This window comes from Suillus subalutaceus, assembly GCF_016647625.1.
Source record: "Suillus subalutaceus strain FC151 chromosome Unknown DFJ58scaffold_174, whole genome shotgun sequence".
Classification (NCBI taxonomy): domain Eukaryota; kingdom Fungi; phylum Basidiomycota; class Agaricomycetes; order Boletales; family Suillaceae; genus Suillus; species Suillus subalutaceus.
Window position 1 is genome coordinate 92,226 of NW_024540423.1, and position 14,182 is coordinate 106,407.

At 49.1% G+C, this 14,182-nt stretch overlaps 3 protein-coding genes and 1 non-coding gene across 4 annotated transcripts; 2 read left to right on the forward strand and 2 right to left on the reverse strand.

Annotated features, from left to right (window-relative positions):
• Positions 1–592: 592 nt before the first annotated feature.
• DFJ58DRAFT_t139 lies at positions 593–664 on the reverse strand. Its single transcript has one exon. It is a non-coding gene; the product is annotated as a tRNA-Thr (tRNA).
• Positions 665–779: 115 nt separating this feature from the next.
• Positions 780–3,488, forward strand: DFJ58DRAFT_815895 (uncharacterized protein). The gene is made up of 6 exons (XM_041391725.1): positions 780–1,000; positions 1,144–1,319; positions 1,373–1,758; positions 1,822–2,077; positions 2,140–2,955; positions 3,013–3,488. Exons 2-6 carry the CDS (start codon positions 1,191–1,193, stop codon positions 3,061–3,063), a joined length of 1,638 nt encoding a protein of 545 aa, XP_041237618.1. The 5' UTR covers positions 780–1,000; positions 1,144–1,190; the 3' UTR covers positions 3,064–3,488.
• Positions 3,489–7,397: 3,909 nt separating this feature from the next.
• On the forward strand, positions 7,398–8,142 carry DFJ58DRAFT_610154 (uncharacterized protein; the record flags this gene model as incomplete). The annotated part of the gene is made up of 2 exons (XM_041380868.1): positions 7,398–7,832; positions 7,924–8,142. Coding segments are annotated over 2 exons (654 nt in total), but the record flags the coding sequence as incomplete, so codon positions are not given.
• Positions 8,143–13,073: 4,931 nt separating this feature from the next.
• On the reverse strand, positions 13,074–13,829 carry DFJ58DRAFT_749490 (uncharacterized protein). The gene is made up of 3 exons (XM_041387660.1): positions 13,706–13,829; positions 13,398–13,655; positions 13,074–13,344 (listed from the first exon to the last, which is right to left on the reverse strand). Exons 1-3 carry the CDS (start codon positions 13,719–13,721, stop codon positions 13,319–13,321), a joined length of 300 nt encoding a protein of 99 aa, XP_041237620.1. The 5' UTR covers positions 13,722–13,829; the 3' UTR covers positions 13,074–13,318.
• Positions 13,830–14,182: the final 353 nt, after the last annotated feature.

Genomic DNA, 14,182 nt, shown 5'->3' on the forward strand with positions numbered 1-14,182 from the left:
GCTGAGCCGTGAGGGCGGGTGGACCTAAGCAGCTCATGGCCCACAATTTCCGCAACATTCTACCGTCGAAAGTAATGCGCCGAGTAAAGAATTCAATCAAGCGCGAAGTAATCGATCCTGTGAGTTTATTTACAATGAAAATCAAATGTGACCTATTCACCGAGACACATGCTGAAAAAAGGGAGTGGTGGGCGAGTGCGGCGAACCGAAAGAAGTTGAGCAGTAGAGAAGTTGCGAGTGCGAAAGCAGCAAGTCGTGTTGCTGCGTAGACCTCATTCGAAGTTCGTTCTCGCCGTGCCTCGAACTTACGTAGAACATGAAAAAACAATAGTCCACTGCAGCTGCCAGTGGCACATGCTTTGCCCGATTTGAATGTGGTAGTATCATAGAGTCCGTTGTTCGACTGGCCAAGTTTGGTTTACATCTTCTTGCTAGCGAGTCGTTGGATGTGTCCGCGTTGCTAATAGCGCTATCCGCGGTACAATATTATGTAGTCGACAAGTCCGATAGGCTGTGGAGTTGCGAGGTCAAGACCTGGAGGACTGAATACGTTACGCAGGCCCTACAAAGCAAAAAAGGAGTAAAACACAGCTGCCCACTGGCTGGATTGAACAACCGACCTCACCATTACGAGTGGCGCGCTCTACCACTGAGCTAAACGGGCTTGCGAACATAACTGAAACAAAAATACACGGTCACATTAGCCTCATTCTCCGATTTAGGCGATAAGGCACACCTAGCTCGGGATCATAATAATTGTTGATGATGCTCTCCCGGCCGCCTCGTTTGACTTCTGACGTCCTAATTTTATTCTGAAACCCGACCAAGTACTAGTAACTCGTTTCAAGTTCAGTAGTCCCGTCTATCACGTCGTAATGCGCTGCTGGACCGAGTGGCGGAGGTGTAGTTTCAAAACACAAATCCTCACGTGGATCCCCGTCGCGAAGCGATTCACTGCTCATTGCTCAAGAAGAACCTCACAATTTCATTGCAATTTGAAGTTCGTTACTTCTTCATGTGGTCATCGTTCGCCACATTCTGCGCTGCGAAAATGGAAAAGCATTACTGCCGACTCCTCGGAGTGCCGATTGCATGGGATACGATGGTTGTACTATCATGCTGTACTGATGTGCATACGAACAGATATGATCGGAGTTTCGACCCGAGGTATTTTATGCGATAGATCCTCCATGACTCCTTTGGACGTTGACCAATTTTCCCCGATGCCTGATACGTCCCACTTTCTTCGCCTCCCTGACGATGTGCTTGTATATCTTCTCGACCTGACACCTATGAGTGACATGGAGAGTGTCTCACAGGTAGCTGTCGTCATGTCTCCCCTTGTGTACGCGTCGGACTGACCTTCTCGCAGACGTGTAAACAACTCAAAGCTATCTGTGGACTTGTTCGCGCCCCATACCTGCATGAGCTCAATCAAGAGGGTCTGGAGTACAATGCTGCATCCGCATCACAGATGGAGTCCATTTCGCAGGCACTGGCCTCCCTCAGGTGTAGGGAAAACAGGTGGAGGACGATGCGTCCAATCACTTCGTCCTGCCGTTCAACTTTGAATGAGAGCCACTTCACTAGCTACTCTCAAAATATAGCGTTGTATGTATCCAGACAAGTAGCATCAACTGTTGTCCATGGGGACACGGTTGAACATTCAACATACCGTGGCCAAATCGACGAGATCACTCGATTCCATGCCGCTGATGTACTGCAGGACCTTCTTGTTCTCCTACGGATGCACCTTGGGTCAGTGGTTGTCCTCCCACGTTAATGCCCGCAATTAAATAGTATTGACAAACAATTTTTCAGAACAGGATTATCATATCTCTGCTTCCTCTCATTGAGAGGGATGTCTCTGCATCCAGCAGCTGCTAGTCCAACTTGTGTTCTCCTCACCGGCATTAGTTCCATGGGATATTTCTCTGCTCCCCTTCATGCTCATGGTCTAAGAATACTTGGTCCCTGGTGCGCGCTGCTCACAACGGATCGGCCTTCAAACCGGCTGGAAGCACAAGCCAACACACTCTTGCTTTGCAACTGGAAAACCAATGCATTATTCAAATTGGTATGCACATGTCTTCTGACCCGAAAAGTAAATCAAACTAACCAAGAATTGGCGTACATAAGGCAGGGATTCATCCCGACCAAGTCGACGATTTTAATCTTCTAAATTCTCGTACACTTGCCGTCATTCATAGAACCTCGAACCCGCCTCAACTAATACTCCGCCTTTATGACGTTACTTTTCCAAGTCACCTCTCTTCGTCTGGTTGCGTGAGACTCCGCTTGTCATTGCGTTTACCCCGTATCGAGGACCAGGTATCTATATCTCTTGGTCGTATGATACTACCAAGAACGTTGCAAGAGCAGGTGCTTCAGCCCAATCAGCGCCCTCAGGAAGTTTTTCCTCCGAACAGCGGAATTATGGCTCTGTCAATACCCCTTGCCATGGGTGTCGAGAAGGCTTATTTGGACATCGCTATCGACGTTGCAACATTACTTTCCATCGCCCGTGGCAGCGACATTTCTGACCACACGATGCTCTGGAGAGAATGGGGTCCAAAAGCGTCGCGTATTTTCTTGATCGACGAGGCCCTCCACGCGGAAGGCGACGTAGAGCCCCTGCAGGACGTGGAAGGCTATAGAATAGCTTTTTCCAACAACGTAGACTGCAGCGATAGCCGGAATCGCATCCCTGATGAGCATTCCCGTCCTGCAGCCTTTATTTTAGATTTCAATCCTGCGAGTATCCGATGGGCTCGACAGGAGGAGAAGGCAGGTCGTGGACTGCACGGTGTTTTGGTAACAGAACCGAGTGTTTTACGGCCGGGACGTCTGCTTGCAGAGGAGGTAGTCAGCTCTCTACCTTATACCCGAACTATGCTCGAGGGATACTTACCCCAACACCAAATTCGGCTTTCACGAGATGAAGTCGTCTACCCTGTAAGTTCACGTACGTATGCGTCTTTGTTCCACTGGCTTATGGTACTTTTTTCTTAGGCTAATCCGGCGCAAGGATCTCCGCTGCATAATGTTTACAGCTTTGCGTAGGACGATAGAATGGCTTGCTTGCGACGCAACAATTACGATACCTATTTACTTGCACTTTAGATGTTTCCACTCATAGCATAACTATACTCTCATACCGGACACTTGAAAGTACTTGATATTAATCGCTATATTATACTCGACGTAGTAATTTATCTAAGAAGCGTACAATTCAGCTGCTCCCCACAGAGTACACAGCAAGTGTTTATCACAGCCTCTCCCGTGCTACACACCACTGTGAGTTGACAAGTGTATGCGATCTTGAAAGACGATTGAAGTCATGCTGATCCCCGCATCGGAGTCAGCCGCAAGCTTAGCGTGATGTTCTCGAACGTTAAGGATGAGGCGTGGTCCCAGCACGAACTTTTGGACGAGCGAGACAATCGAAAGAACACCAAGATACATCTGGGTTCCCAGAGAATACATGTCCTATGAAAATGATGAGGCGTAATCGCACGCAGAGGTCAGTCACAGCTCGACATACCACTGAGATTGTGGGAGATAGACAAACAAGCTTAAAGCAAGAAATAGCGACAAAGCTAGAACATACAAAGATTCAGCATAGAATGAGGACCCCGTTCACATTATGAGCTCACCTCGCAAAGTAAAACACGTGGATTTTCATCAACTCCGTGACAGAGTCCCCGATAGTTAACCATGCTCGTTGCCGTTCACGGAAGTGTTTGACAGCAATCCAAATCACGAGACACAGTGCGAAGACTTCCCATATAGTGGCGAGTGTCCAACTCATGGAAAAAAGAAGTAGGGTATCTCCCTCCAAGCTATCGGTGCACTGGTAGGTGCCGGAGAGAATGAGCTCCTCTTGCATGATGCATCCCCCGATGAGCCTGACACACAGATCTTTCCACAATTATGACTTACCCTCCAAAATACCCTTCATCGCTATTGCGAAGATCATTCCATTCGTGATGTTGACTGCCAGGAAGACGATAATGAGAAAAACCAATAAACGTCTGGATTGTTGGTACATGGCACGTAATCGAGCGATCATGATCACTTGCACGATGTTTCAGTATAATCGAGGTATCACAGCTGCCCAGCTCACCGCCCATTATTGCCAATACGACGACGTCTACCCAACTCATTGCGAGGTACATAATACGGCCTGAAAAATCCAGAGGTGAGCGCCCAACCTCAAAGGATCACACGCCCCAAACAAACTCACAGCTGCGGCAGTTATCACATTCCATAAACCAACCAGCTAGTCAAGAATGTCACTCACCCCTACATGGGAGTGCAGTGATTGGACAACAACGACAAGAATTAGTGCAGAATACTCACTGTATCAGTCATCGGGATTGTTAAAACATTGGCTGTGTGCCACTTGTTAGAAGAAAGAAATAGTGCATGCGAGGAGACGTAGTACAAAGGATGTTGAGGCTATACAAGATACTGATCAGCGGAGCGCATATTGCTTAGCCTTCCAAACGTACACAGCATATAATATTCCAAGATAGCGCAACTAGATATTCTCAAGTCAGTATAACTTACCAATCACAAATGGATGCTACGCACACTGAGATAGAGAACAGTCATCAGGGACCAGCGTTGCCTCTGCAACGAATCAATTGTATTTTCGTGTTCTTTGGTGGGACTCTGCTCACCCAGAGCAGTTCGACCTATAAAACCGTTCTTAGCGCGCTGGCGGCTCCGGTAACGTCATCGACCTACCTCTTGTCCGAGTGTTAGTGCTGCAAATACCATAAGTTGAATGCCAGTCGTTCATTAATACCACCTCACTCACCCCAATCGTACATCACTCCGGTAGAGGCGGCAACTACAAAACAGTAACCAATGTTAGATCGATATATCGTCCGAATAGCCCTCCACGAACCTGCGAAATAACTGGCTATGCGACTCGAATTGATAAACGGCCACCAACTGGGATCATCTGAGATAAAAGTCATACTATTCGGGGATGGGTGGAAGGGAGCGGAAAACTTTGTGGGCATCTGAGAATGGCGTTCATTCTAAATACCCGCCGTCCAGCGCTTGACTCTACCGCCAGATTTAGCATTATAAGGGTGATACCCGTTGCCATCTTGATTCCATATTGACTGAAGTATGGTCGCATGAGGTCGAGTATTTAAAAGGGAAGTCAATCCAGTGCCATCAATGGCAACGCACTAGATCTTTTTAGGTCGCAACCACGGGGCGAAACGTTTGAACACCGCAAAAGATCGAAGAATTGTTCGTTAGTTTCTGCAATTTGTTCGAGTTGACATCATTCTCAAGATCTTCTTGTTACATTTGCATCATCCAAGGAATTCCATCAGTGAAATTGTGTAGTCCATCGATTGTACACATGGGCCCAGTGTGATGTAGTAACCGCCGGAACAGCCTTTGATAAACTGCCATCCCAGTAAACATTAGTCCTGAGTACATTATTGATGGGCACTCTCTCGGCCTCGCCGGCTCGGGGTCGGGGAGCGTAACAGTTCCTCCATGGTCACTCACTAAGGTCATAATTCACATGGCGTCAGGAAAGTCAGATATGAAAAATAACGTAGAGCCAACGAATTACTCGCCTGTCTCTCCCGAGCTACCAACAACCGCCTTCAAGTACACCTCTAGGCTCTCAGTGCCCAATCTTCTTACTCTCCCCTGGGCAGTCAATAGACGAATGAAGATAGTCCGTTCCTTCTTAAACTCCTGTTCAGGATATTTAGCACAGCGCCGCAGGCGCACGAGTCCTCGATTCTACCTCGGGCATCGGGCTATAAATGTCACAGGAATGCCGAAAACAGGATAAGGGTAGTTTGAGGGCGGTACAACTGTGATGAATCGAACAACACAAGACGTGGCACTACACTAAATCCATGATAGCGCAGTTGATGCAACGTTCAATGTCACGTTGATTTCACGCATCAGCCCGATTCAGCCAGCCTGGTTGCTGGTTGCAGTCTGCACAGCCACATACAGATTCTCAACTTAAAATATCATTCATGTATCTCACTTTGGAGTTCTTTAACTCGTTGGCACTCACTCTGTGTCAATTCATACAATATTATAGGTCCATCGTTTCAGTCATCGCGTACATCATCACGATGTCGCAGTCTCTAATGGCAAAAAGGAATGTGTCGCAGTGATATTCAATCACGGTGTCTTAATACCTCCAAGACTCCTCTCGACCAACATGTAGGCATATTGAACTTGAGTTGAGCCGACGGACTGCATTAGCGGAATTTCCTAGATGAGCCCCTTGACCATCACGCATTATCTCTCGCACTGCTCACCACTTAGCAAAATCGACACTTCTGATCTGGTTGACAATGATCATATCCTTCGATAGCAGCGATGGAGATGTCCTGCTCAATAGCTGTAAATGTGCGACATTCCAAAGGCAGACCTGCTCACCTGAGGCTTATGCCATAAGTTTGAAGTTTGAACCGTGAAAAACGCTTCTTGGACCCGTACCAAGTGGCTCCCCTGCAAGGACCCCCGGAAAAACAACCGTCAACAACGCGCTCAACAGCGCCAAGGCCGCCCAACGGCGCCTTGCGACCAACAGGACCCTTCCACCGACTACCCAAGACACCATACCAAGCGCCACACCGACACAAAAGCAATCAGCATGCCGCCCAACGACCCAACAAGCTCCTCAACCTTGACTCAAACCAGCAGAATCAACCGCAAAACCACCGCAAACAAGCATTACTCTCAACCAGCAAATCAATAGAGGACCACGCAACCGGTCTAGGAGTGAAGACAGACGTCGACAACTTAAACGCTGCAAGAAAAAACGCTCAATACACACGGCCTCAACCTTCCCATGGCTGGCAACATCCTTCTGGCCATTTCGACTGCATTATTTGAATTCAGCGCGTCTGCCAACCTAGGCGCCACTCACACAGATATAATACGTGCATTCGCGTTCATAACTCACGAGGTTCAGAAGAACATCAACGCGGAAGAATCATTGAGAAAGTCGGAGCACTCATGGGCGGCCCAGTGGCAACTCTGGATGAGAAAGTCGAAGCATTCGAAGAAGTACTAGAGAAATACAAGTCAGAAATGGAGAAGGGTGATCACAGAGGTGTGTACCAACTTCCAACATCCACAGAAGAACTAGTGAAAGCGGCGAAGAGCGCGAGCACTAGCGTTCCCCAGTCAGGGCAAACAACCGATACCACGTCAGGGTCTAACGGACCAAGATCATACGCAGAGGCAGCGAAAACTAACCCTTCACCCATACTAACCAAAGTTCTCGCGAGAAGCGAAGCGCAAGCTCGACAAATTTTGATAGAGAGAAGATCCCCACTTGCTGCCAATTCGTTAAAGGACCTAACGGAGCGCAACTGGTAGCTAAAGCCGCCTTAGCGATCGAACTCCTGACCAAGGACAATGAGGACACCCCTACTAATCTAGCATTCCTATCAGCGCGCAGACTCCCACATGGAGGCGTATTATACGAACTCGACTCAGTAGAATCAGTTCTCTGGTTTAATGTCCCTGCGCATAGAAGCAAGTTCCTCGAACACTTCGGCACAGAGATAGTTATCAAAGACCGATCCTTCCACGTACTAGTCGAGAATGTGCCAATATCCTTCATCCCGGACAACCACGCCGCAATAGCTGATGTAGAAAAGAAGGCAGGCCTCAAACATAAGTCAATATACAGAGCAAGATATATCAAACTGGCAGCCAGGCGCAACCCAGGTCAGCGCACAGCCCACGTCATCCTCACATTCGGCACGAAGGAGGGCGCCAACCAGGCCATCAAGCATGGATTATCAATCGAGGGGAAGAAAGTATATGGCAGGAAGCTGATTCAAGAGCCCACCAGGTGCCTAAAGTGTCACTCATTTGATGGTGCACCACGTCGCTGCTGAATGCCCACAGGAACACGACACTTGCGGAACGTGTAGCAACCAACACAGAATGGCTACCTGCACAATCACTGATCAGACCCAATACCAGTGCAAGAACTGCGATGTCGCAGGACACGCTGCATGGAGCTGCGACTGCCCAATGTTCATAAGCAAATGGGAGAGCTACAAGAACCGCAATGTGGACGCTAAGTATCGGTTCTTCCTGACTGAAGACCCGCTCACGTGGGAAACCCTGAACGACCCACCCCAGCCAAGGGAGAACACAGAGAACCGGAAACCAACACCGAGACCACACCAGAATGTGCAACCCCAAAGCCACCACCATTTCCCACCACCGGAGGATCGCACAAGAGGATTCCAAACCATCCACCACCGAAGACAGCCTCCCCAAGAACACCATGCCCGCAACACGAACCGAGTCCCATTAGGTAATCAGACTCGCATCCTGGAGTCATGGATATCACAACCTCGCCCTCCTCAACATCCCCCACCTCCCCGGGAAAACGAACGGCCTCGCAACAATGATCACGGCTGGTCAAACCACAACCTCGGCTCCCCCTATGACCAGTACAATCCAGGCAGCGGATGGGACCAGGACCACGTAGGTAACCAATGAATGATGACACCAACATGAATCAACCTGTAGGCGACAATCTCAAGATATGGCAGCAAAATCTCCGCAAATCCCTCAATGCCTGGGAACACATGTTAAGAAACCTCAACCCAGAAATATACGACATAGCATGCATTCAAGAACCATACTTCAACCCTGTAAATCTTGCTAACGCTTCTAACTTAAAACAGTTCTGGGACGTCATCTACCTGACTGACCACCACGCCAGTGCGGGGCAGATCAAAGACGCTCATATTGATCAACAAGAGACTATCGAAAAATAACTGGCACAGCGTCCCGATAAAGTCTCCGAACGTCATGGCAGTGGAACTCACAGGCCAATTCAGGAAGCTGCGAATATACAACATATATAATCCGTGCGACAGCGACGCAACCATGCACTTCCTCGAAAGGCACATGGCCTCCGAGAACAATGCCCGACGCAACCCGCACGCAATGGGCCGCTCAAGGCGCAACGGCGCTGCAAATGAACATATTGTATGGTTAGGTGACTTCCAACCGCCACCACCCCATGTGGGAAATGCCACATAACACACACCTATTCACAGCGGCAAACCTAGATGCCGCTGGTACATTAATCAATCTCTTATCATTGTATAACTTTGTACAGGTACTCCCTCCAGCAATAGCAACCCTCGAAGCCTCCAACACCAAGAATCACACCCGCCCCGACAAACGTGTTCTGTTCAGCCCACTTCGAAACAATCCTTTAGTCAATGCAGCATTGAGTACCACTTACGCCCGGTAGTCACTGATCATTTTCCTATCATCAGTACAATAGACCTCCAGCCAGAGCGCACCATCATGACACCCAAACTGAACTACCAAGGAGCCGACTGGGACGACTTCCGCGACACTCTATCTAGAAAGCTCAATGAGATCCCTCAACCAACCGAGCTAACTAGTCGTGACAGCTTCGACGTCGCCTTTGCCAACCTAACAAAATGCATAGCTGACACCAGTCGAAGAAAAAGTTCCCAAAACCAAACCCTCCCCATATGCCAAGAGGTGGTGGTCCAAGGAGCTGGACATTCAACGCAAGGAAGTACATAAACTTGGACGCAAAGCTAAGCGTTTTATAGCTAGGAAAAACGACCCGATACACGAAGAGTACAGAATAGCCCGCAACCGCTTCTCGGAAAGTATCAAGCGAGCAAAGGAGGAGCACTGGAAAGAGTGGCTGGATGAACTTACTACCTTGGGCACCTGGACTCTTCATAAGTATATAGCAAGCGCGCCAACTGACCAAATTCATACCAGAATCAAGACACTTCAAGACCCGAAGCAAACGAACAAAACTGGCACCAACACAAGACAACGCCCGCAAGAGCGAAGCTGCTATACAACGTGTTTTTTCGACCCCCACCAGAAAACGACTACGTAGACCCCAACTTCGAGTATCCCGATCCTGTATGCGAGTTTGAACTGATAACAGATGCCACAGATCCACCGAGCCATCAAAAAGCTCTCCCCCTTCAAGGCCCCCGGTCTCAACGGCATCAGCAATGTAGTGTTCACTGCGCTGCGCAGACCTACTAGTACCCTTCATGGGACCAATCTTTAGAGCCACCTTCACGTTAGAAGTCTACCCTAACGAATGGAAATGTTCGTCGACCATTGTCCTAAGAAAACCAGGAAGGCCGGACTATAGTATCCCCAAGGCCTATCGCCCAATCACTCTCCTAGACACAATGGCTAAGATCCTTTCATCATGCATTGCAGACGATCTAACATACATTTCAGAGAAGAACAACCTCCTCCCACCCACACATTTCGGAGGACGCCCAGGCCGCTCCACAACGGACTCACTACACCTCCTCACCAAGTTCATAACTGACTCATGGGCATCCCAAAACAACCACGTCCTCGCTGCTTTTCCTGGACGTCAAGGGCGGCCTTCCCGAGCGTAGTGGTCAACAAACTAATGCACAATCTTAGGAAAGCTGGCATCCCGCAGAAGTACGTCAAGTGGTATCGAAAGACGCCTCGACAACCGGACAACCTACCTCTTCTTCGACGACTACCAATCCAACCTCTTCAACGTGATAGACGGAGTAGACCAGGGATGTCCCTTGTCACCACTAGGATTCGTTTTTTATAACTCAGGGCAGTGTTAAGAGTACCTGATCCCAATCCGAGACAGGGAGAGCTAGGTCTGGGTTTCCTAGACGACGTCCGCCCCTAGTAGCAAGAGGGAAGTCGTATGAGGAATCCAACAGCAAACTCAAAAGGATGATGGAAAAGCAGGGAGGAGCTCTCGAACGGAGCGAAGAGCATAGTGCAGAGTTTGAGCTCGAGAAAACCTGCGCTGATATGCTTATCCAGCAAAAGGATCCCTGACCCAGACAACCCCCGCAAAACAATCCCTGTCCCTCGACTCCCATCACCATCCGCAACCATACCATACAACCTTCAAGTCGCACAAGTTCCTAGGAGTTATTATAGATCAGAACCTCAACTTCAAAGAACACGCCGCCTACGCAACTGCAAAAGGGACGAAGTACGTGATGGCATGCAGACGGATCATCCGCCCCACAAGAGGCATTCACGGGAAGCTGGTCAGAAGACTCTTTGAGAGCGTTATACTCCCGAAAATGCTCTACGCAGCCGACGTTTGGTGCGCGGGACTCATCGAAAAAGGCAAAGGAAGAACGGGGCGGTCGAGGAGCAAGGGATTCGCGTCCCAGATGGCCAGGGTTTCAGAGGATGGCCACACTGCTAGTAACAGGAGGACTAAGATCAACCGCAACTGATATGTTAGACGCTCATGCTAACGTCCTCCCATTTCAACAGACGCTAAGAAGAACATGCTATCGAGCATCACTAAGGATGGCATCCCTCCCGTCCCCACACCCGTTAGCTAAGGAGATCAGGGCAGCATATGAGTACAGCGCAAAGAGGCAATTCCAGGGGAGAAAACGTTACCCTTCACCGCTTCATAGACTGATGAATGAATTTCAGATCAATCCGTCCAGGATAGAGAAAATCGACCCTGTCAGACATTACCCTAAATGGGAGCCGGACGTCAACACCTGCATTGCGGACTCGACAAAGCAAGCCATCACAGACGACTCCCTAGCCACGGAGGAACTCCGCGCATACTCAGACGGCCCATTGATAGACGGGGGAGTGGGAGGAGCAGCGGTGCTGATGAGGGGAGAGGAGGTAATAAGCAAAACGCCTATATCTGGGGAGTGACGAAGAACATACAGTGTATGAAGCGGAATTAGTGGGGATGATATTGGCAATTCAGTTGTTGAAGGAGGCAGGAGGAAGCAGGGGGGAACAATGGCAGTAGGAGTCGACAACCAAGCAGCAATCCTTGCTACAACGGTGTTCCAATCCAGACCGGGTCACCATCTAGCAGACACATTCCACGACGACCTGCGCAAACTGCTACCACACAAGAACGGCAGAAAACTCGTGATCAGATGGTCGCCAGGCCATCATGGCATAGCAGGAAACGAGGCAGCGGACGAGGAAGCAAGAGAGCCGCAGCAGGAGACTCCTCAGCCACGAAGGAACTCCCCAAATCTCTCCTAGCAAGAAACGGCGCAATCAGAACCCTTCCGCAAAGCAAATCGGCGCTGAAACAGCATTTCTACGGCAAGATCAAGGCCGAAGCAGTCAACATCATGCAAGAATCACCCCGCTTCGCTCACCTGCAATCCATCGACCACACCGCCCCATCCAAGAAGTTCGCAAGCAAGATCGAAGACCTACCAAGGAAACACGGAACGCTAATATTCCATCTACGCACCGGCCACATCGCTCTCAACAAACACCTTCACTGCATAGCCAGAGCGCAATCAGCAGCATGTCAGGAATGCAACACACACGAAGAAACTGTCCATCACTTCCTACTAGTCTGCCCGAAATACGCCAGACAACGCAACGAGCTCAGCATGGAAGTAGGACCGCGACAGCTCAACGTCAAATACTTGCTAAGCGAGGGAAAAGGAATTAGAGCGACACTCAAGTTCATCGCGTGCACCAGAAGATTAGAACAAACCTTCGGAGACGTCACCCCCCCTAAGGAAAAAGAATGAGGAAAAGAGGAAGAGAAAGCCATCAAACGAGAAGAAAACCAACCAACCAATTTGTACTACACTAACACAACGCCTTAAGACGGCGTCACCGTCCTCGCTCACGCACGGACCATTGCACAGCATAGACCACACAAAACATAGAATAGACGCAGCATAGTATAATACAGTACGTAGTGTCCACCATAGGGCTCCGCCCCAAAGGACAATAAACAAGGAAAAAAAAAAAAAAAAAGTTTGAACCGTCATGTCCTTTGTAACCTCCCGGCACTGGTTCTCGATGGTAAGTGTCGGCTTTTAACTGGATCCCTATTTGTGTGCTAACTTTCTATCAGTATCGAGGTCGGTCAGAGAACTACTGACAGTGCGCCAGTTAACGCTGAGAATGTATTTTGACACATTTTGTATCGATGTTATTGTCAATCGATCCAACCATCATCATGGCGTAATATTATGGGCGCACAACGTGAAAGCCCACCCATCACACCGCTATGCGCCAACGCCGCAGCCCATCCAGCCGACCAGAAATTATATACAGTTCTTTTCTTTGAGGAAAGTTACAACATCGTACAAAATAAGTAGGACGCTATCCATCACACGCATGTCCACCATAAACCGCCAATTGCTTAATCATACAACGTTTCATACAGTTCCACCTCCTTGACCACCTCCATGGACATGCCATCAGCCAATCCAGAAACCGCAATTCGCTGAGCTCAATATCGTCATATTGCTTGGACTCCAGGTATTGCTGGATACGGATATATCAGTGGGACTGCGACAACTGCACCAGATATCACATACGCAGACGGTGCTGTAAAACAACTTCAGTAATTGTCTTGATCAAGTCTGCCTTCTTCTGAGAGCGTTTGGCCGACCCTGGTATCCACCGAGAGAAGCCTGCTTCATATGTATGAACAGCAGAGTTCAGAGCTATCCTGACGGCAGCGGCATTGGGGGACGCCATGTATTGCTGGAGAGCGACACGAACAGGGTGAGCGGACTTCCGCTCCTCTTGCTGGTCCAGAAGATAGAAAACGTTTTCGAAGATAATAACAGCAGCTTAAGATCAATAATCAGCAGACTCATTGCAATGTGGCTTAAAATCTCACCAGAACCAAGCTGCATAATTTGCTCCAATGTTGACGACTCAGGGGCTAGCAAACCTTTGAAATGAGAATTATGTGGACGAGCTGTGAGCAATGGGACATGCCAAAAGTCGTAACGTGGACCACATCTCCTCGTCTTCGGGGCGGTAAACCTGATAAATCATGATCAAAAGGCAGAAATGGTCAAGGATAAGTCTACTTGCATCCTGTCATGATTAACATATCAGTGCTGGAGCTCGACGGAGGATCAACACACTCACCCACTGTCAAGGGATCAGGGACGCGTTCGGTCAGCGAGGCTCGAGCTCGACACAGGATCAACACACTCACATACCTGTCCAAGGGATCAGGGACGCGTTCGGTCAGCGAGGCTCGAGCTCGACAGAGGATCAACAAACTCACGCACTGTCAAGGGATCAGGGACGCGTTCGGTCAGCGCGAGGCTCGAGCTCGACACAGTACAACACACTCACAACTCAA